The 23,280-nt window shown below is 44.8% G+C and overlaps 4 protein-coding genes across 4 annotated transcripts; 2 read left to right on the forward strand and 2 right to left on the reverse strand.

The window, feature by feature from the left end:
- The first annotated feature begins 4,775 nt into the window (after positions 1-4,775).
- hdhd5 (haloacid dehalogenase like hydrolase domain containing 5) lies at positions 4,776-10,741 on the forward strand. The gene is made up of 8 exons (XM_083654473.1): positions 4,776-5,064; positions 5,454-5,657; positions 5,826-5,938; positions 6,290-6,383; positions 6,471-6,504; positions 6,633-6,807; positions 7,002-7,190; positions 7,745-10,741. The coding sequence occupies exons 1-8, from the start codon at positions 4,951-4,953 to the stop codon at positions 8,154-8,156; spliced, it is 1,335 nt and encodes a 444-aa protein (XP_083510599.1). The 5' UTR covers positions 4,776-4,950; the 3' UTR covers positions 8,157-10,741.
- A 197-nt stretch (positions 10,742-10,938) lies between these two features.
- rab19 (RAB19, member RAS oncogene family) lies at positions 10,939-12,854 on the reverse strand (the record flags this gene model as incomplete). Its single annotated transcript, XM_083654444.1, has 3 exons — positions 10,939-11,707; positions 11,922-12,105; positions 12,660-12,854. The coding sequence occupies 3 exons, from the start codon at positions 12,852-12,854 to the stop codon at positions 11,433-11,435; spliced, it is 654 nt and encodes a 217-aa protein (XP_083510570.1). The 3' UTR covers positions 10,939-11,432.
- Positions 12,855-14,572: 1,718 nt separating this feature from the next.
- Positions 14,573-17,434, reverse strand: ccdc34 (coiled-coil domain containing 34). The gene is made up of 7 exons (XM_083655208.1): positions 17,408-17,434; positions 16,777-17,058; positions 16,416-16,551; positions 16,102-16,209; positions 15,771-15,929; positions 15,511-15,640; positions 14,573-15,121 (listed from the first exon to the last, which is right to left on the reverse strand). Exons 2-7 carry the CDS (start codon positions 17,046-17,048, stop codon positions 14,925-14,927), a joined length of 1,002 nt encoding a protein of 333 aa, XP_083511334.1. The 5' UTR covers positions 17,049-17,058; positions 17,408-17,434; the 3' UTR covers positions 14,573-14,924.
- A 1,198-nt stretch (positions 17,435-18,632) lies between these two features.
- slc15a5 (solute carrier family 15 member 5) lies at positions 18,633-23,175 on the forward strand (the record flags this gene model as incomplete). The annotated part of the gene is made up of 9 exons (XM_083654648.1): positions 18,633-18,891; positions 19,687-19,909; positions 20,805-20,974; positions 21,073-21,293; positions 21,424-21,610; positions 21,804-21,992; positions 22,119-22,250; positions 22,405-22,513; positions 23,034-23,175. The coding sequence occupies exons 1-9, from the start codon at positions 18,708-18,710 to the stop codon at positions 23,173-23,175; spliced, it is 1,557 nt and encodes a 518-aa protein (XP_083510774.1). The 5' UTR covers positions 18,633-18,707.
- Positions 23,176-23,280: the final 105 nt, after the last annotated feature.

Consider the following 23,280-nt stretch of genomic DNA (forward strand, 5'->3'; position numbering starts at 1 on the left):
GAAAAGGAGCAAAAACACCAGACGCTGAAGTGACGAAGCATCTGGAAGCGCAGCCAGTTTCATTTTGGTGCACTTGTTAGCACATTAGACCGTCCTTCAGACCAGCCGTGATGAGGCCGGCTCGCCCCATGCAGAGATTGTTTCGGCGTCTGATCTATTTTTGTGTGAGACCCGCGAGTGATTGTGTGAAGCCAGATAGGAAGTCAGTACAAGTGGTCACCGGCGCGGAGCAAAGCAGTGCGTCTGGTGTGAATGGCCAGGGTCCTGCTCGAGCTGAATTTACACACAGCGGCACTTCGCGTCTGCAGCATCACAATCATCTTCCACCCTCCTCCCTGCATGCATGCTCCAACCCGCTCTGACTGACTGGTGGCGACCATTTATGGATTTCGTTTCCACTCCCTCCGTGTCGAATCTGTCTATCTCAAATGCCTGTGCCACTGTGAAACAACAACATCAACAATGCTAGCTCGTTGCTACATGCTGAAAACGGTTGGATCTGGATTGTGCAATAAAGCAGGCCTGCTTGATACGTTTGGTGGATAGTTGTAAAGGTGAACGGAGCCTTTTTCCCCTATACCAGGGTGGAGGTATTAGCAGCCAGACTCTGCCATTGTAGGGAGGGAGTCTGGCAAGCGAGACTACCCGGGAAGGAACTCAAGGTAGGAGCTGCTGAGATGGAGTGGAGCGCTCCAAGGCAGTGATTGACCTGGTTGTGGTCAACTTGTAAACCTCCACGAGTTGCTGGAACATTGTGTTTTTGATGAATGTGTGGCCTTATTCAACTCCAACATCACATACAGGAAGACGCAGAAGAGCAAGCACATCTAGAAGAAGCTCTATCTCCAATCTGTAGGGCTGCAAGAACCCTACATCACTCTCGTTGACATGGGCATGATCGAGATGATGGCAACTCCATCAGCAATTGGATTGGCAGACACAAGATGGCACCCCATACAAGTGGTCGGACTATGTCCACAAGGTGTCATCCATCATCCTTGTCCGCCATGGTGATGTTGACATATCTGTGTGATCGACCGGTATGACACAGCATACTTGGCTAAAGATGATGAGCAGAATCTGATGATTCAGAATCTATAGCTACAGCTAATAAAAAGAGCTTATTTTAGTTATCTTGTCATACATTCATTAAATATTTTAATGCAAGAAATCCTGGGGGTAGTTGGTACAGCAGTACCAAGGTAAAATGGGTGTTGACATTAACATATTTTCAGTGAACATAATTCTGAAATGACTCCCAAAACATCCACCATTGTTAATCTCCTTCCTTGTGGTAAACCCCAAACGCACAGTATACCTTCCCATTCAAAAGTTACATTTCCACAATACTGGATGGCAGCCATCTTGGAATTCTGGGTCAAAACTATGCCATAATGTCAAACTGATGTCAGAATCGGATTCCTCGTGTTTGACTTACACCGAAAAGTGTCTTCATACAAGGCTGCGTCCTTTCATCCTGGCTATTCTCTCTATACACCAACCTGCTCATATCCCACTACAACTCCGTCAACATCTACAAATACGCAGACGATACAACCATCATAGGCCTCATCACAGACAATAATGAAATGGAATACCGTGCACAGATAAACCAAACAGTTACCTGGTGCACAGACAATAACCTCCTACTCAACTCATCCAAAACCCAAGAACTCATCATCGACTTCAGACGCCAGCCACACCCCAAAACCCCCATACTCATCTCTGACAAACCAATAAGCACCACGGACTCATTCAAATTTCTCGGCACTCACATAAGTAATAACCTCAAATGGAAAACCAACACAGACCACATCTACAAAAAAGCCAATCAGAGACTCTTCTTCCTCCGTCAGCTCAAAAAATTCCGAATAAGAAAACATCTCCTGCTCCGGTTCTACCTGGCCATCATACAAAGCATCCTCACCTTCTCCATAACAGTTTGGTACAGCAGTCTGGACACTCACTCCAAAAACAAACTACAGAGAATCATCAATAAATCCTCCAAAATAATCCACACCCCCCTTCCGTCACTTGAATCACTCCACCGCCAAAGGACAATAAATAGAGCTAAAAAAATCATTTCTGACCCCACTCACCCAGCATACCACATCTTCCAGCTGTTGCCCTCTGGGAGGCGCTACAGGTCTCTGCCCACCAAGACAACCCGTTTTAAAAACAGTTTCTTCCCCACTGCTATAAGGACACTGAACTCTATATAACAACCCCCATATCACTGCTGCTATAACTGTATTGTGTACTGTTATTGTGTTTTATGTATGTATGTATCATGATGTTGGACATGCTTACGTATGAACTGTACTGAAAACAAATTCCACCAGCCTCGCTGTGTGGTCATTAAAGAATCTAATCTAATCTAATTCTATGTGCTCTGGGTCAAAAGTCAATTTTTTAACATGGCGCCAGTGGCCATCTTGGATTTGGCCATCTGGCAAGGAAAATCCCAGGATCCTTAGGAGGGACCTGGGCGCTATTTTAACAAAAGGTCTATATAAGTCAAATCACTCATCAAAACATCTTAGCCAGAGAATGGTCATGGCTTTGAAGTTATAGCATCGGTTATCAGATACTGTCATTTCCTTCTCACAACGTCATCAAATTCACCATTGATTAGTAACTTTAACAGTTTATGATGTTCTATATGGTATCATTGTAATCCTTGACCATGAAAACATTGGGATAGACATCTCCTTTTCAGTGTTAGCATGTGTGGTTCAGGAGATATGATGCAAACTACATAATTTGCTTATGTCAGAATTAAAATGGCCGCCACAAGGCATGCTCAATTTCTGAAACTGTACAGGGCCCCAAACTATAAGCGTACCAAGTTTCATGCTTTTACGAAAAAGGGAACATCATTTTCACATATCATCTGGACTAATACACAGAAATCAGGGTTTTGTCATTTATATGGGGGTAGGTTTGTTTACAGAGTGATAACTATCCTTAAGCTACCAAATCAGCAGGGTTATCATACCAAAATATAAACTAGAGACATGTAGGAAGACAAAAATAACAAAATCGTGCGGTCACCTCAGGTGGTACCGATTTTTGCCTTGGCCCATGGACTATAAGCAATTAAATGGTTTCTCACCTGTGTGGACTATCATGACTTGATAGTCACACATTGTGTGAGTTCAAAACTTTTACCACAGACTGAGCAATTCAATTGTTTCTCGCCTGTGTGGACTGACTCTCATATGCAAATCTTTTTTTTAACCACAAACTGACCAATTGAGTGGTTTCTCTCCTGTGTGGACTCTCATGTGTCGTTTCAAGTTTCCTTTACGAGCAAAACGGTTACCGCAGACGAAGCAATTAAATGGTTTTTCTCCTGTGTGGACTCTCATATGTTGTTTCAAGTTTTCTACAAGAGCAAAACTTTTACTACAGACTGAGCAATGAAATGGCTTCTCTCCTGTGTGGACTCTCATGTGTCTCAGTACAGCTCCCCTGTGGTCAAATCTTTTACCACAAACTGAGCAACTTATGCGTTTCTCCCCAAGTACTTCATTGTTTTTCAGTGAGTCTAAACCTGACTGAGGTTCACTAGATCCGATCCAATCATCACCGTTTTCAGTCTCAGGGTCAGAAGAGTGTGAAGTCTTGCCATCACCAGTTGGTTGTAAATCATTAGCTGGATCTAAGTTCCTGGCTGGTTCTGATACTGCACAGTCCTCTCCACCAGCTTCTGTTTCCATCTGCTCGGTTAAACTTCTGGCTAGAAGCTCTGCCTCTCTGTTCTCAGTTTGACTTTGATGAAACTGTGAGGACTGAGGTTTCTCTGCATCATCTTCACTCTTTACAGTGACAGCAGTGAATGGGAACTGATGATATGAAGTGATATCTGCCTCCTCCAGCTCTTGAAGCTGCTCTCCCTCCTGACTGGTCCAGAGTTCCTCCTGTTCCTCTTTAATGTGTGGGCGCTCTGGGTCCTCCTGGTCCAGACCATCGACATGGTCCAGACTGGGGCTCCAATCCTGCTGCTCAGGGGGAACCTCTTCGTTATTGACCAGCAGCTGGAGGTCTGCTCTGCCTCTGTGTAAGCGCACTTCAGGATTTAAAACCGCGTCCAACAGCTTTCGTTGTGAACGAGAAGCTTCCTCCTCGTACTCTGCTATTATTCTTTCAAACATCCCAAATATCTCTTCAACAGCCGCAGTTAGTCGCTGGTTGACCAACACTCTCAGCATTTGGACTTTAGACGTTTTCACAAAGTGACAGGACATTTCCATCCTGAACTATACTTTACTGACAAACTGGTTTCCCTTCACAGCTCAAATAACGTTAGCTTCGCAGCTAAACATCTGAATCCATAGAGTAGCTTCTTCTTCAATCTCGGAGCTAAAGCCTCGCTTCCGTGATAGTATCATCCATACGTACAGTATTCTGTTGTTAGGGTTAATTAACGTTGTAAACTATGCTTTTAAAAGGGGGAAATCGAAAATATGCCTTCCTCAAACATGTTTGCATAGACCTGCAGCCATCTTCTCGTCTTTTCTTGTTAAGACCCGCCCTACTCTGCCCCTGATTGGCTTAGCCTGAACCAGAGTGACCGTAATCAATCGTCATTCCTAGAGGTCACTCCACACGCCTAAACTTAATATCAACCAATCATCACTCCTCATGCCTAAACCCAACCCAATCAGAGGCAGAGTAGGGCAGACCCGGAAGTTTTGCTTCTGTTCTCACGGTTTTGCGCATGCCCGATTGCGCGTTCAATGACAACGAATGATGACAATTGACAACAGAGATCGGCTAGCCAGTACTGAATAATGCATGCAACCATCTAAAAAACTAACTGACCAGGCAGCAGGACAGAATGAAGAGATAGCGCACAGTTTCTATCAGTTTCAGACTATCTGTCGGAGAAAGCCATAGACAAAGCATAGCTCAGCTCTGTGTCTAAGGTTTCACGTTACTGGAGGAATGCAGAGAATCCGGTGTTTAAGAAGTGGCTGGCGGCTGCTGCAGTCAAGCTGTGAGGGAGCAGTACAACAAATAAACACCACCTCACCTTCGTCCTCACGGAATTACAGCGATGTAAGTAACTAATTAAAACTTTAAATTAAGATTATGATGAATGAAGGAAATCATAGGAATCCATCTGAGTTGCCTTGACCTTCTATTTTTCGCTATTGCACTTTAACTATTTGCAAACACTGAAAGAGGAAAATACTCTTGACATAATTAACCTAATCACATCACTCACAATGTTGGTTTCTATGTGGTTATGTTCTTTCTCTGTGTACTACACCTTTAAAACCAGTCATTACTCTCTCACAATCAGCTAACTCCTCAGTGAGTTAGTTATCTGTTCCTGCTCCAATGCATTCTCTGGCAGTATCACTGACAGCTACAGTAGTTAATAATCCATCTGATTGTTTCATACCACACACTTCACCCAGTTGCTGACCCGTCTCCCTCCTCAGGCCCACAGCTCCTTCGGGCTCCTGTTCGATATCGATGGAGTGCTGTTGCGGGGCAGGACCCCCATCCCTGCAGCCAAGCAGTGCTTCAGGAACCTGGTGGACCGCAAGGGGAGATACAAGGTGCCTGTGGTGTTCGTCACAAACGCTGGGAACTGCATGAGGCATACCAAAGCTGAGCAGTTGTCACATCTGCTGGAGGTGGAGGTAAGTTAAACATGTATTAGTGATTTGAAAGTTGTTACAATGTAACAACTTAGTGATTTGAAAGTTGTTACATTGTAACAACTTTCAAATCACTATGTATTTTTTCAACTTGCCTTATCCAATGTTCTGTTTGACTTATTTCTTTGCTCTGTATCCCCTTTTCCTCAGGTGTCCCCGGACCAGGTGATGCTGTCCCATAGTCCTTTGCGCATGTTTAACCAGTTCCACAACATGTGCGTGCTGGTGTCAGGACAGGGTCCTATACAAGAGGTGGCTCACAAGTATCCTGTCTTAACTGGTGGCCCAGATGGGAACACTTCTGGATGTTGACCCCCCAAGCATTCATAATTTATCTCTCTGTCTCTGTCTCTCTCTGTACTTTTATGTTCAAAATTTTTTTGTATAAATATATCATCTTTTTAGGCCACTCTCAGCAAGGATTTAAAATAATTAATTAAAACTTCAGGGAACAAACAACTGACAGGCCAAATTCCTTACAAAGTTTCAAGATTGCCAGCAGGCGATAGTTACCCCACTTTTCCCACCGCTCTGATGGGTGTGTTTGTGACGAGATACTGCCTGGCTCTTATTTCCTATTCACCTGTGTTTCACTTTAACATACTAAACTCCAGTCTGGGCTTCCAGAAAGTGGTCACTATAGATATGCTGAGAGAGGCCTATCCTCTTCTTGATGTGGTGGATCACAACAGAAGGCCCAAAGACAGTGTAAGTATTGCTATTGAAGCCACTATATGTTTATGTATAGATGAAGAGCGCTGTAAAACAACTTAAGAACTGTTTGATATCTCACAGATTGAGACAACCAAAGCCTTACCTCCAATAGAAGGTACGTTTTTACAGCACATGGCTTAGCAGTGACCATACCAATACTGGTTATTGTTGTTGTGTGCTTGACAGTTATTGAACACCTGTGGGACAGTCTTATACACTGTTGTTCTCTTTGTTGTCCTGCAGCTGTCATCCTATTTGGTGAGCCAATCAGATGGGAGACTAATCTCCAGCTTATCATTGATGTCCTCCTAACCAATGGGGAGGCAGGAAATGCTGTGACTTCGCTGCAGTACCCTCACATCCCAGTCCTGGCCTGTAACATGGACCTGCTCTGGATGGCTGAGGCCAAGAGTCCAAGGTACAGTGCCAGAAATATTCACGCTTAAATGTACATTCTCCTTCTGTTGATCACTTTTATCTTTGAGATTCTTCAATCACTTCATCCTATACATTCATTCATACATATATCATAAATGTAATATGTAGGACCACAGAACCCTGAAAAGTCATTTAAACTTACGGAATGTTATGCTAAATGTCTCTGTCTCATAGGTTTGCTCATGGTATGTTCCTGGTGTGTTTGGAGAGCCTGTACAAGAAGATCACAGGCTGTGAGCTGAAGTACGAGGCTCTGATCGGAAAGCCCAGTGTGGTGACTTACAACTACGCCGAGCTGCTGATCAGACAGCACGCCGAGAGCCTGGGCTGGACTGAGCCTGTGCAGAGGCTGTACGCTATCGGGTGAGTGACTGACTGACCTGGTGCATCCTGTCTAACATCACTCTCTGGACAAATCCCTTGGGTTAGATCAGGGGGTTTCAAAGTGTGGGAGAGTGAGCCTCCCCTCAGAGAACATATACATATAGACACCTGCAGATTTGTGGAAACATGCATAAAAAATAAAATCCCGATTTCCTTGTCCCTGGAGCTGCAGGTCTCTCGATCTCTCCCCTGACAGCTCCTCACCTCGCCTCAGGCAGCCAGACTGTCGGAGCTCCGCACCCGGCTTATTCGCACGGTGGAAGCTACACAGCCATTGTGTAGCATGGCCAAGTTGCGCATTTTATTCTGTCTGATTCCCCCCTCACACTGCGCACCTGTCCTCAAGTTGTCTTGCACCCCCCAGGGCCCCCATGCTTTGAAACGCGCTGGGTTAGATGAATATTGATTTCATTCCAACATTTGACACAGATGAATAATCTCTCTTCCCTCTTTTGTAGGATGTGTTTACCTTAAAAAAATAACTTCAATTTCAAGTTAACCCTGCTCTTACATCACTCCATCTCTCCTTCTAGCGATAATCCCATGGCTGACATATACGGCGCCAACCTCTACAATCGCTACCTCCAGGCCTCTCGGCGTGCCCGGGCCCAGCTGCAGGCTCAGGGAGGCAGCGGCGGCGGCGAGACTGTTGAGGAGCCCCCTAAGATGACGTCGACGGAGCTGGGCGGGGCGTCGGGCATGTACGAGCTGGGCGAGCACCTCCCTGAGCACTGCAGCTCCATCCTGGTGTGCACCGGTGTGTACTGCAGGGAGGAGCAGGAGCTGCCCTCGGACCCGCGGCACACAGTCACCGAGCAACGCATCTTCCACGGCCACAGGGACTTCCGCTTCGACCCCAGCCTCACGCAGCCCTCCTTCGTGGTGCAGGACGTGAGGGAGGCGGTGGAGCTGGTGTTCCAGCAGGAGGGCTGCCCGCTGGGGTAGAGTCTCTGTCTCCGTATCCGTTAGTGATGCGCGGGTCAGGGTTTTTTAAGGCCCGCCCCAACGCAACCCGTCATTGGAGCCAGCCCGCCCCGCTCAGCCCGTTAAAATATCTGAGAATTCCGAACCCAGCCCAACCCAGCAGCCCGCAATGGCCAATTTAATGTAATATGTCTCCGGACTCAGGAGGAGCACAGCAGAGCTTCCAAGGTGTGCAAAGTAGCTAATCACTCTGTCTCTCTCCCCCCCTCTCTCTCACACACACACACACACACACACACACACACAGACACTCACATGCTGCCGTGCGCTACAACAGTTGTACTGCTCTGGATGAGTTGCTCGGCTGCTTTCATGTCGGTCTTTCTTCAATTAATTAAGCGTAGTAGTGTGCAGCAGGTGCACAGACGGCTTGCCGATACGGTTTTTTTTAATTACCTCATGCGCACGCAGCCGGTCACGTAGCCTACTCACATTGCAGTAAAGTTGACAAATAGATCACAGTCGCGTCCACAACAGAAAATCTGCGGTGGCAATAGATGGACACTTCAAATAATAATTATAGCGAATAATCCTTCCAAAATGTTTGTTTTGAGAGCACATAGGCTACCTCATTGAAGCGTTTCTTTACTCCATGTAGGCTATAGTATAGAGAGTGCAGCAAGAGTCTGTGATTGTGTGTAGACCTACGTGTGTGTGAGAGAGAGTTCACGGTTAATTACTCTGCGTGTTTCACTGCTCTAAATTATTTAATAATGTTGCTTTGTCACGTTCTGAGCCTGCCTCGCCTGCACCCGCGATATTTTCATAATTTGCCAACCCAGCCCGCGGGACTCGGCGGGTTCTGGGTGACCCGCGCATCACTAGTATCCGTGCCTTCTCCCCTTTGTACTAACCTCGCATCACCAGCCTCTCCCAAAGGAGAGAGCCTGGTATCTGTTATTGGTTTGTCCTGTAGTGTTATCTTTCCCCCATAGAAAGATGGTTTTAGTTGTTTTTATTTGTGTCAATTAGCTACATAGCTAGATAACTTGCATCACATTTATTTACTATAACACCCCTGTTACTGTTTTTTGGAGCACAGACCGTTTCCGCTCTTTACCAGCTGACCTGATGCAAAGCTTTTGGCCCCAAACTACTTTATACCAACCGAGAAAACAATAATGCCCCGTAACTGGTGGCAGCTGGTGCTTATAGTTCTGTAAGGATTGTTGAGATATTTTATGCATTTTATTATTGTTACAGGGAAGATGGAGCCGCTACTGGCTAGGCCTTCTAAATGAATGTGCATAAGTGCCATGGGCTCAGCTGCCAAAAAGCAACAATATGCAAAAGACATTTATGATAACTGATTCATGCAAGGCTATGCTAGTGTTTTATAGGATGTTAAATATATTCAGCGTTTTTCACAACCAACAGAGACAACACTGTGATGGACCAGTCTACCTACTTGAGTTAGGGCGGGTTCACCAAGTGGACCCTGTCCTTTCTCACCCTTGTACATCCTACTGCATTTTGGGTTCTTTCTTTTAAAAGACACGACAAAGAGTTTAAGGGTTACATACAAGTCTACGGGTTACCTTTTGTTACCACACTGTCACTCAAGCTTTTGTAATGTATCTGTAAGTTTATGTGTATGGCTGGAGGCAGAGGTTAAACATAGTTACAGTTTAAGCTTACATTCACATGGACCCAGAAGAAGCTGCAGAATTTCTGCCCACAAAGACACATGTTACAGGGTTCCCACAGTCATGGAAAGTCATGGAATTTCAAAATCTTGTTTTCATGGAATTATCGAAATCCTAGAAAAGTTTGGAAAAGTCATGGAATTTTGTTGTGTGTAATGAAATTGTTAAGAGTAATCTTCCATGAATAACCTTCCATGTAATGTAGCTTAACAGTCAGCAAATTTATTTTCTGTAGCTGTTGACTGTAGCTCTAATATATGTGGATTTTAGTGCTTCTTGTATTTTATATTAATATTTGTATGGAAAATAGTTTTATTTCAATTATATTTCCATGTAATGTGATGCAGTGATTCTAAAGCACTAAAATCCAATATAAAGAGCTGTGTCCTATTTGCCCAGTGTAGTAATAATATCTTGTATTGATTGGATTGAGTCACTGTCTCAGTCACAATACATGGACATTCTATTATGGATCTTTGAAAAGTAATGGAAAAGTTTTGAAATTGTATCTGAAAATATGTGGGAACCCAAATGTTGACAAGACACACAGTTCAGCTGAAGTTGGGCGTAATTGTTTTTGCACAATCGTCTGGCTAACTAGGTCATCTTGCCCTCCTTGTTCTGCTGTATGTTTTTAGCTGCCATGTTTCTAATTGATTACGGTAATTTTAAGCCAGAGAGAATGCGTTACCATGAATGCTGGGGAGATTAATGAAGTGGCCGGGCTTCAGACAGTTCAGTTTCTCAGCAGTTTTGATTTAAGCTTTGTTGAAAAGTTTTTAAATTCTAACAAAAGCCATCGGCAGGAAAATTCCACCAAAGCAAAAAATGGTGCTGCTACTTTCATGTTCATGTTCATGTATACGTTTGTGTTAGAAGATGTGTGAGAAAATATTTTATTAAAATGATGGCACCGGATAAAACTACATATGGTGTTGGTATTTTATATTCAAATTCAGGGATGACTGTAATTGAAGGTGTAACAATTTGCAGATATGCCATAATAAGGAACAATTAGAAGGATGAAAGACAAGACAATGTTTTACATGTCGAACACATACTGCTAATCGTAGTACAGCCTTATTACAGAGCCCTACAGTAGCCTGGAGGTGAGTTTTGTGATGCTAAAGTCATTTTCTTATCTCATGTTGAGCTGCAAACATAGTTATCTTTGGAAGAATGGATATTACAAAATATTTGATAAACAACTGCCATTTTAAACCTGTGTTACTGATTCTACTAAATTTAGATACAGTAATGTGATTAGGGAAATTCACACGATAGTCTCAAATATATCTGAAAATATCTACAAAAATTCTAGTCTGACACACTGCCACACATTTTTGAGTTCCTTTGTAACTTAGCTCATCTCCATAACCCTCCACCTCCCTGTGGTGAAACTCATCTCTCTCTCACACACACACACACACACACACACACACACACACACACACACAAACACACACACACACACACACACACACACACACACACTTGGATAGTGAGTGTACACAGGCTGCCACCGTGTTTCAGGATGTGAATGACGTGTCATTCAACCTATCTAAGCAACATAATTGCAGCGTCAGTTCCCTCAGCAGCCACACCTTTTCTCCGAGGACACAGTGCCGTGGACGGGGTGGGAGTTGTTGCCCAGCATGAAGTGTGGCAGCTCCTGAGTGTCCTCCTCTGTGACCGCCATGCCGTTTCGTGCCAAAAGCTCCCGGGCCATGAGGGCGAAGGCCGCCTCCACGTTCTGGGCCTCCTTGGCCGAGGTCTCCAGAGCGGCCAGCACGCCTTTGTTTTCTGCCAGTGTGCACGCATCCTCAAACAGCACCTGCCTCTGGGTGTGCAGGTCTGACTTGTTACCTGGAAGTCAACAACAGAATTAAATGGGAAGTGTCAAAAACAGAAATGGAACAGATATATTGGGAGTTTGTCAATCAATTAGACTAGAGAATGTTCTTTAGAGAAAATGCTGGTTTGCTTGGCCACATGAATGTGCTGTAACCAAAACTAAACCACCAAGAATAAGGTATTGGGAGTATGGACTTGAACAGAGGGCAACATAATGTCTACCCACCAATGAGTATCAGCACTACGCTGGCAGCTCCATACTGCTCCACCTCTTGTATCCATTGGTGCACAGATTCAAATGTGGTGCGGCGTGTGATGTCATAGGCCACCATTGCCCCGTGGGCGCTGCGGTAGTAACTCTGGGTTATAGTGCGGAAACGCTCCTGCCCCGCTGTGTCCCACACCTGCATCTACAATCACATGCAGAAGAGAAGTCAGACATGAGAGGACAAGTCCAAATCCAACATGGTGAAAATGGTTGGAGAATTTGGATGTAAACTTTGTGGATTTGAAGTGGCGGGTTAATAAATATCCTCAAAATGTACCTTTTCAATTAAGCTACTCATATTTATGTCTTGTAAGGCCAGAAAACACGTGCCCTATTAGCATAACAAGACATGCGAGCTGATAAATCAACACACCCAGAAAACACACAAATGATATCATTTGAAAGTAGCAGCCACTCCTCTTTCTCAGAGGGGAAAAAAACCACTGAAGATAACTTAAGCTGATAAGAGGATTATATTTGTTTTAAGACAAGAGCAAGAATGCAAAGTCTCCTCATATGTCATATACTGTATACTGTATCTTCATATGGACCAGTTAAAATAATGATCCCCCAGGCGATTCTAATTGAGCAAGTATTCCCAGTTGTGATCTAGAGAAGAATATGCCTGGTGCAATGAACTGTGGTAAATCAAAAATATCAGAGTAGCTGAAAAGAACTAACAGTCTGGTCACTTACCTTCACCTTCTTGCCATCAATTTCCAGGGTTCGAACAGTGAAGTCCACCCCGATGGTGTTTTGCTGCTTCTCCACAAATATGCCAGACTTGAAGCTCTGCACCACGCAGGTCTTTCCCACGTCCGAGTCCCCAACCAGGATGATTTTAAAGAGAAAGTCAAAGGAGTCCTCATGCTCTGGCCCTGCAGACTGCATGGTGAAGGGAGGAATACACAAGGAGACACTGAGACTAAAACACCGGGTCCAGGCCCTCTGTGGCCCAGAGCAACAGAACTGGTTCTTTCCGAGTTGTGTCAATAAAAAAAATATTATTTACAGAAACAGCAGGCAGATCCCTTTCAGAAAAAGGGTGAATCTGTTGCTGCATAACAATTCATGAGTATGTGTGCTCCCCAGTTTAAAGTTGTCCCAGTCAGAGATGAGCAATATCCTCAGAATGTATGTGTGGTTTATTACATGAGAATCAATAGAGTAGCTACACCAGATGTGATCCATATAGGTCATGCTGAATGTCCGTAATCGTAATGTAAAATCCACTATTTAATCCAGTTTCTTCTGTCAGTTTTACTCCCATTACCGGTGTGCAGGCGCTCCCCAGCCCTCACCACAGAGCCCCCTTCAAAGTTCACTCAGTATCCCACAGAAGATTGTCACCACGATTTCCCCTGGACACCATCAAAAGCAACATTTCTTCGTCCCGCACCAGTTTCCACGTTCACATTACACTTCTCCACCACATTCTTTAGGCAGAGTCCTTTACCACTTAACAAGTGCAGTCTGTACTTATGCCCTTTACACTGTCACTCTATCTGTCCTCTACTCCTTTTCCCAACCTCTCCGCCCACCTACTTTCATTCTGAGACAAGGAAGACACGCCCCCTACCTGTCCTGGTAGGTGTGATTTCCAACTGCCAGCCCACCTGCACCACTGCATCTTGGGATGTGAAATTTCTATTGAGGCTAGCTGTCAACAGAAAACAATTCCTGGAGGAGGCAGGGGAAAAACACACTAGGAAGATCATTCATTACCAAAAGTACTGTTGTTTTCTACAGGTGAGGATTGGATGAATGTAAACAAGATGAAGACTGATTTGCTTTATGGTTAGGTTAGCTAAGACTTGAACACAACACACAAAGTAAAAGTCCTGGGGGTTGACTGCACAGAACCCCGGCCTTTCTGAAGGTTTGCTTTTGCTTACAAGGCTGGGTGTGCAAATATTCTTGGGTAAACAGCTTAAACCACTCCTTGCACGGTTAAACTGTACATGACAGAATGCAAACACTTGACTTCTTTGTCTCAACAGCTGTCCTTTGGACCCCCGGGTAATGTAAAAAAATGTCCTGGGTAATCAGTCTTAGGCCGATGCCCCCCATTATTATCCCTCCGGCTGGCCGCTGTCAACTAACACATTCCACAGCAGTCAATAACACGAGACAGGAGCTAAGTATAGGAGAAGAAAAAACAAAAGGCAAAAACACAGTGGACGTAATTAATTAAAGATGGGTTAATCTAATACAGTAATATAAATGGGTTTTTACCTCAGGCTTCATACATTGACATCTCTGTGTGAGAACGCGGAATGATGAGAATATGGCACCGAGTGTAGAGAGACCCCCTCCTCCCCTCTCCACCCACACACTCATTTCTGTCGTCATCTCAGCCCACAGAAGAACAAGGCACAGCTGGACACAGAACAATGTGTGAGTGTGAGGGGCACTTCACTAGGCCTGGCCTATCTCTGGCCTTGACCAACCACCACCTTCCTGTGTGTGTGCGTGTGCATTCAGTGTCTTTAAATGCTATGAAATGTGGTCGATAAAAGCAAAGCAAGAGAAAACAAAACTGTTGGATTGCAGCCCATTTATCCTCATGACAAATTGATTCAATTTACAGGATAAAAATACAAACACGACTTATGAACATATCACTATGCCAAACTGTAGGTTAAAGGTTATAATGATATGGAAGAACAAATTCTAAAACATTTTTGTCAAAATCATGTAAAAATTACAAACCCCTAACATGTGCATATCCTTATATACAAACACAAATTTGAACTAGTACATTACTAGATCACTGCAGTGAACGGTCACCAAACACGATCAAGAAAATCTCGACATGGCAGCATGTCCATATTATAATAGAAATGCTCCTGTGATCCGCTAGTCTAAATTGATGAGTGATGGATGAAACGAGTCTTGATGGAGCCTCATCTTGGTGCCATAACTCAAGTGTCACAGTCAAAGAGTTCTGCCTGCTGTGCATCATCTCTTCTTCAGCAACTGTGCTGCACTTACAGTGTTTCTAAAAGCGGCGCTGGGGCTTTGTTGGCATTTTGTCTGTTTCTGCGGTTTCCTGCGAGAAGTGGTCTTCTGTGGCGTGTCTGCAGGAGGGACGTGGATCGGCTTCCATGGGATGGGATTGCAGAAGCTGGGTGATGGGTAGGCTTTGTCGTACGGACCTGGCGGAAGGTAATCCAATTTCAGATATACAGTACAAACAATATCAACAAGGCCAGTGACACTGATATACTACAATCACATTTAAAGGAGCTTGAGAAAAGGTTTTTATTCTGCCATTATTCCTAGTATAATATATCTTTATTAAGCATCACACATAGATATTATAATTTGTATGATGTCTGTTTCTCAAAATAATAATTATATATATATGTATCTATGTATATCTATATCTATATCTATATCTATATATATATATATATATATATATATATATACCGTATATATATATATAAGCAGACACTTTTTCCCCCACATATGCATGGTGAAAACCATTCAAAAGATTGATGATGCATAGTTACTAATTCCCAGAATATCAAATGTATCTTACTTCTTGGGTAGCAAGGTGACTGGGGACTCTCCCTGCTTTTTTCATTGGCATGTGCCAGCCATTCCTTAAACTTCTCCTCTGCCCTCTTTTGGCGCTTCTTCTCCTGCTCCTCTCTACTGGCAGCCGCCTCCTGTCATGACACAATATTAGGAGCTCAGACAGGCAGCTCATTACCGGCAATAACATATCATCAACATGGCATAAAGATTCAGAATCATTCAATAAAAACTGTAATTATTGTCCAAAAATATCCACGTTACTTTCTCCTTCCTTTCCTTCTCTACTTTTTCTTGGTTCTTCTTCTGCATCCATTCTTTGTACTTCTCCTGTGCTTTCTGTTCAGTCTCCCTCTGTTTCATTTGCTGCCTCTGTATCTCCTGCTGTTCTTTAATCTGCTTTACCAGTTGCTCTTGCTTCTCCTGCAGTTTTGGAAGAGAAAAAAACATTAAACATTTTATAGAAATGAAAACAATGGATATCTACCAGTAGTATTACTGTATATACATGTGCATAATGTTAAGCTTCTTATGAAATTACTGAATCTGCTGCAATGGCATCTGTGATTTCATTAAGTAAGAAGTTGTTTTCTACCTGTTCTCTCTTCATCTTTAGCCAGTCTTGGATCTTCTCCTCCATGATGATCTTCTTCTGTTCCTGTACTCTCTCTTGCTGTTCTTTTTTCTCCTTCAGCAGGTGCTCCTGAATCACAAGATACAGTATAAGAGTCAAAGATTCAGACTGGATTCAGTCAGGAAGAATGATGAGGATTGTTTGAGAGAGAATGCGTTGATTTTAAAACCATTGAGGGGGGAAATGAAACAAAAAGTTGGCCCCATAGCTGCAGTACACATAAATACAAGGGAACTGACTGGTTGTTGTTAAAAAACAGAATAGATGGGACCTACTTCCTCTGCATTCTTTTCCAATTTGAGGCGGTCATCTTTAGCTTTGTTCACCAGCCACATTTCCCATGCACTGAGTGTAGGCGAGGCTGCCGGCTCCACGGATGCTGGCACCAGCTGTGTTTTAGGCAGCTCACATCTGAAACACAATCACATGTAAAATTATAGCTGCTATGCAAATACTTCCTTTTTCAATTCACAGTTTATTGGTAGGCACAGCCTACTTTACATTCAACTTGTTTGGATCAAAATTGACAATAACTATCGACGGCAGTAAATTATCAGTGGGTTCTACTAAAATTCAAGAGTCACTTTTGCAACAAACCACCGAGCCACTAGACTAGACCAATAACCTGCACAATACCTGACAGGTGAAATGCTGAGTCTGGGCTCGTCACTGTGACTGGGTGAGGTTTCTGACCGAGCTGCAGCATCCAGCTCTTCATCACTATCAAAGCTGTCATGGTAGATGGGAGAGAGGAGGGAAAACGTATCTTCGTCGTCGGATAAGACGCAGTCATCGTCCACACTCCTGGATCTGTGCCGCAGGTCTCTCCCGCTGCTGGCCTTCAGAGGGGTCGAGCTGAAACCCTTGGACGCGGAAGCAGGAGAGCTTGGCATCTTCCTTGCTGACATGACTACTTTGCTGCAAAACAAACACACAACGTGGAAATAAGTGAACATTTTGTAAACGTTAGCGTGTCATGTGTGTACTACAAGTGAGTAAGACAGGTTATAGCTAACGCTAGTTAACAGTTAGTTAGCTAGTGTTATTTGTTGAATGAATGAATCTCCCAAACAGTCAGTTGCCAAACATGTTAGCTAGGAGGCTAACGTTAACTATAACACCACCGTGTTTATGCTGGCAAACGTTGAACGCTAGCTGTCGACTCCACAATGACAATGTATCTGTGCAATGTCTAACTTTGACTTGAACTATCAACATTTAGCTAGTTAACTAACGTCAGGTGTTGTTGGAGAAAAGTATTTATTACCCGTGTGCTCTGTCCCTTCGTTCCCAACGCTGCAGTGCCAGGAAGTGATTTGCAAACAACTTATTTTTCCCAGGATACACCGCGCCCCCAAGCGACGCTGTAACCATAGCGACTGCTTCAGTCTGTGACCTCACATTTTTACATTTAATTTAATTATGTCCAAATCAGACTTCATAACTAGAATAAACACACACACACACACACACAAGTCAGAATAATTAATCTGAGAATTATGACTTTAAACTCTTCCTCTTCCATAGTAATCTAAATTCCCTAAGACATTTTTCTCGGTATTCAGACAGTCAGTTTACTGGCTATATGAGTAAGAGGCAGTTGTTGGCGGTCTTGTCCCATCCCTGACCAACTGTGGTTAGCCTCATGCACTCTGTCTCACTCTCACTCACACTTCACATGATCAGTCTAATTGGCTGCACCTCTTCAAGATGATTCAAAATGAGCTTCCACATTGGAGGACTGCTTTCACAAAGGGGTGCAACATTTTGTGAGTATTTGTAATGACCTTTGGCTGTAATTAAAAATGTGTTTTTTGTGTTTTAAACTTTTTACATATTACTATAGTTTAATCTGTGACAGGGCCCACTGCAAACTGATTAGTATCTTTAATGTTACAATGCAAACTGTACACATAACTAGGTTAATTCCATAAAAATCAACTAGGACAAAACAACTACTTGTCTGTAGGTATCTTGTTGGACATTCAGTAAATATTTCTGGGACACTAAATAGCTCCCCATCCATCACTCCTATGCCAGATGCACCATAGGGTTTGCATCAAAATTGTGTCAGCTCCCTATGAGGCATCTCATAGCTGACCCAGAGGCATCACATTATCAAACCACCCAATAGGATCAACAACAACCGGCACGTGAAGTTAAGCAGATACAGTAGGTGTGTCAGACCCTTTGATCACCCGTGTCTCCAGCCCAGTTCTCTGCCGTCACACCAAGGTGTGGGATTCCTGCCCTGGCTTCAGCCAGTCCTATCCCACAAGGGCAGGAGTTCCCATTCAGAGCTCTCTGTGCGGCCCATTCCCAAGCATATCCCCCAAACCCAGGAGCCAGCCAGCTGTTCAGGTGGTATGGTAGCAGGAGACCTCCAGAAACTGCCTGAGGGCCCGAGCCAACAGCGTCGCCTCTCCAAGACTCCGCGTCGGCTCTCCAAGACCCCTCGGCCCGTGCGGTGGCCCCCACAGGATGGGCCACGGAAGTCCCGCAAGAAGCTCCAAGTCATCATCTGCGTCCTCCTCGTGGAGTTGTGTGAGAGGTTCACTTTCTTTGGGATGGTGTGTAACATGATCCTGTTCTGCACTGTGAAGTTGGGCTACGACAACTACCTTGCTGCTACCGTCAACCTGTGCTTCATAGGAGCCAGCATCCTCACTCCTGTTCTGGTTGGGTGGTTTGCAGAAACCTGCTTAGGAAGGACCAAGGTGCTCTACCTGTGTGCTTTCCTTCACTTCTTTGGTAAGACACAAGGGACTCAAATCTCATACATGTTTCCAGGCTGTGTAATATAGCAGTTTCTATCTAATGTGAAAATGTTACAACAATATTGCTATACTTAAAAAAGAATGTCATACCAGAAACAGTGTTTTTTTCTGTTTACAAGTAGCCTACTGTTACAATAAATCAATCAATCAATCAATCAATCAAACCTTTATTGGCAGACTTGGTACTTACAATAAGGATTAACACTAGAAAGGCCAGGCTGTGGTCAACTAACATCCGTTTTGATTTTTTTTTTGTTTTCAAAATGTCCCTCCCTCACTTTCCCTAGACTCAATTTCTGTGCAATCCTGTGTTTTCAGAATCAAACAAAGAAATAGCATAGTTCTTATTATTCACCAGCTTTGCTTAACTACTTGTTGGCTGGCTGGCCGCCTCTAAAACACTGGCCTTTCTACTGTTAATGTGAAAGAACTGTTTTTATTTTAGTACTTTGGAGTGGGTCAAATCTAGCCTGGTAAACCAGCCCGTCAGGTCAAATCTGCCACTTTAAAAAAGAAAGATGTCTGAAGATGAGAGGTGAGCAAATCATCTGCTGGGTTATTCACTCTGAATCACGGGGTGTTGGCATCACAGCTTCACCACTTACCACTTGGCAAGTTTTACCTTTAGTGTGAGCTCAGTCCAAGAAAGTGTAAACTGTTAAATCCTGTTTCAGTGCTTAGTCATGATCACTGAGCAGTCTGAGTCACATCAGTGTTTGAAATCAGCTGCACGCAGATGCCACTGCTCACCTGTCTCTTTACTCTCTAGGAACAGCCATGCTGCCTGTGGTTGCGTTCCCCTTCGAGGATTTCTACATCGACACTCATCACATGAGCCACCAGCTGGAGCCTCGGGAGCAGCAGATCCTCTTCTACACGGGCCTCCTGGCTGCTGCGCTGGGCATCGGCGGGATCCGGGCCATCCTGTGTCCCATGGGTGCCTACAGCCTGCAGGGCTACAACCAGCACCAGCTCCTGTCCTTCTTCAACTGGTGGGTGGTGTCGGCATCCGCATGCAGGGAAATTAGGTCCGTCAGCCACCCTCTTCACCATACAGTAACGAAAGTCTTTCTAGCAACTGTGCTTTACAGTTCAATAAAAAACATTACTGTAAGATTAGATTTCCCATCTATTTGTAAATTATTTTCCAACATCTGTGATCATGCTATCAGTCAGACACACAGACATACGGACAGACCTCTTATAGACGCCTCAGGCCAGGGGCGTAGGCAGAAATTCAATTATGGGTGGGCCTGGATAAAATTGGGTGGGCCTGGATAAAATTGGTGGGGCAATTGCATGACGAAATTTTGCACGCTTTGCAAATTCCGTCATGAAGTTGTCATGCATTAGACTCTGGAGATGATGTGCCCTGTGTTTTTAAGCTACAAAACCATTAGCTAGCAAGGCAGCAGCAAGTTTGCCTCTAGAAAACAACCAATTAAAAAATATTTTTTTGGGTGGGCCAGTGCAAGAAGTGGGTGGGCCTGTGCCTACCCAGGCCCACCCGTAGATACGCCCCTGCCTCAGGCCCTAGTGGCCGCACCGTAAAAACAAATGTTTAGTCTAATCGTTGATTGACAGGAGAGATGATCAGAGGGCCGGAGGTTTTACCACCGTCATTAAGACCGGCCTTGAAGTATGGGTAGTTTCTCAACGCCCGCACCATCTGAGGCATTGATTTCAGAGAGAAGACATACATGAGGGCCAGCATTTCTCAACCCTATTGTCCAGTAGTCATTCTTGGGGCTCAGTCTGATTTGTCCCTTCCAACTCAGATTTCCTTTTTGCTGGGGACCCTCTGGAACCCCCTCAAGGACCCCTGGGGGTCCTCAGACCCCCCGCTGGGTTAAGAAATACTGTAATAGTTTTTTCCATTCCCCTCAGGTTCTATTGGTTGGTCAACCTGAACTCAACCATTGTGTTTCTGGGCATTGCTTACATCCAGCAGTCAGTGGCTAAGAACCTGGGCTTCCTCATCCCCTTCACCTCTGTGCTGCTGGCTCTTCTCGCCATACACATGGTGCGCAACAAACTCACCTTCAAACCCAAGAAAGGTAACATGACCAGCAAGAGAAAGAGACGAAACGGTTTTCAATCAAACTTAGTCAAATTCTGCACACTCATATCATTCCTCCCTTCTTCCTTCTCACAGCTGGTTCTTTACTGACCACGCTGGGAGTTTTCCTGAACTCCCTCAAAATGTGCTGCCTCCACTATCGCCATTTGAGCGGGGACGTGGCGTCTTGGCTGGACCGGGCCAAGGAGAACAACGGCGGACGTTATAGCGAGACGCACGTGGAGAACGTCAAGGTCCTGGCCAGGCTCTTCCCTCTGTACGGGCTGCAGCTGCTGTACAGAGCCTGCATCGCACAGGCAGGTCCATTACATGGGGAAACAACAGGGTTAGACATAAGAAACAAAAAGAACAACTTGTCTTTCACTATTCAAAGTTCAAGATTCGACCACTTATCCTCAAATCTGTACCTTGTGACCTTTCCTACAGATCCCTTCAGGTTACTACATTCAGACGATGAACTCTAACCTTCACCTGACCGACTTCCTCCTGCCCATCGGTGCCATGAATGTGATCAGCATCCTGCCTCTGCTGCTCCTGGCCCCGCTGATAGAATGTGTGACCACCTGCTGCCTCTCCATGGACAGAAGCCCTCCGGCTCCCGCCAAAGTCATCGGTGAGCACTTCCGTACGCACACTCACGGCGCACTCCCGCTCGCGGCTTTTGTTACCTCTTCACCTAAACCTCCGTGCGTCTCTCTCGTCTCCTCTTCTTATCCTCCCCTGTTTCCTTCTACAACTTCCTCACCCCACCCCCTCCTGCAGCCCTCTCTCTCATCACCCCTCCTTGTCCGTCCTCCCCCTTCCAGCCCTGGGACACGCGTGCGCGGCCCTGTCGGTGCTGGTGGCGGGCCTGTCGGAGCTGTGGAGGAAGGCCCACCCGCTGGTGGAGCAGACGCTGTCCGGGAAGGTCCTGCAGGTGTCGTCCATGCCGTGCTTCCATCTGGCGCCTCAGTACATCCTCCTGGGTGTCGCCGAGGCCCTCGTCACCCCCGCGTGTGAGTGGGAGAGAGGGTGAACCTCAGAAATGCCATGGGAAATACTAGCTATTATGAAAGCAGAGATATTTACTTTGCACCGCTCTCTTCTGTCCTTATCCCCCCCCTACCCCCCAAAACTGGCAGGTTCTCTAATTTCTTTCCAACTGACTCCCAGCCACATCAGAGGGATCTCCCTGCACTTCCTCACTCTTTCCTACGGAGGGGGCTGCTTCCTCGGGGCCTTCCTCACTCAGCTGGTGTACTTGCTCTCTGGAGGTTAGAAAATATATTGCATGCTTTCCTTTCATTAATAAATTATTGCAGAAGTGGAGTATGGTTTTCTTTTAAATCGCTTAATGTTTTATATCACTAATATGAGATGTGATTGTCCTGATACCATTCATTACAGGTCATTTTTTTTAACTTACAGGTAACTTCTACCCAAATGTACTCCATGATGGGAATCTGGAGAGATTTTTCTTCTTCCTGGCGTCGCTGATGGCTATAAATAGCCTTGTGTGTTGGAGGATATCTTACAGGTACAGTATTACCTCTAACTACATGGGCAACAAAAAGTTTGAAGTTTGTCCATATAACACATGGTTGCCAGCACAACTCGAGAGAAAACCAGTCACCATTGACTTCAGTTGTACTGTACAAGTCAATGGTGTGTTATATGGACAAACTTCACCAGTGTTTTTCAACTGGCATGAGGGTGAGGATTGACAGAATTTTCATTTTTGGGTGACTGTTCCTTTAAGGCTAGAAGTAGATCCAACCAGTCTGATTGCACTACTGAATAGCATCATGTAACTATATGGACTGCACTGTGTGACCACCCATGTCCCCTGGTATTGCTTGTGTATCTTCAGGTGAATTAATGGGCTAGCTTTTGTCTATGGTACACTCACATGTTGTGGTAAAGCAGAAGAGTAAAAATGTTTTCCACAGAAATATGAAGTATTGGCAAACATAAAATCAACATACAAACAAAAGTATAATGAAGACATATTGTCATTGGCCTGAAGTGTCCTTCCTGTCCATCCTGATGCTGTGCAGGTACACAGACCTGAGTGTGCAGGGCCGGGGTCTGAGCAGCAGCCCTCTGGCTGAGAAGCTGCTGCGCTACAAAGCCTGCCTGCGCTTCTACGACACTGTGGAGCGCTCCTACACTCAGGCCTCCATCGAATCCATCCTGTGACCTCATCATGACCTCTGCACTCTGTGGCGCTGGCGCTACACCCGCGGCTGCGATGTAAATATCTGTTACTTTGGGAAACTGTATGAATGACGTGTGTACGATGTA

Source organism: Poromitra crassiceps (assembly GCF_964638095.1).
Source record: "Poromitra crassiceps genome assembly, chromosome: 18".
Lineage (NCBI taxonomy): Eukaryota > Metazoa > Chordata > Actinopteri > Beryciformes > Melamphaidae > Poromitra > Poromitra crassiceps.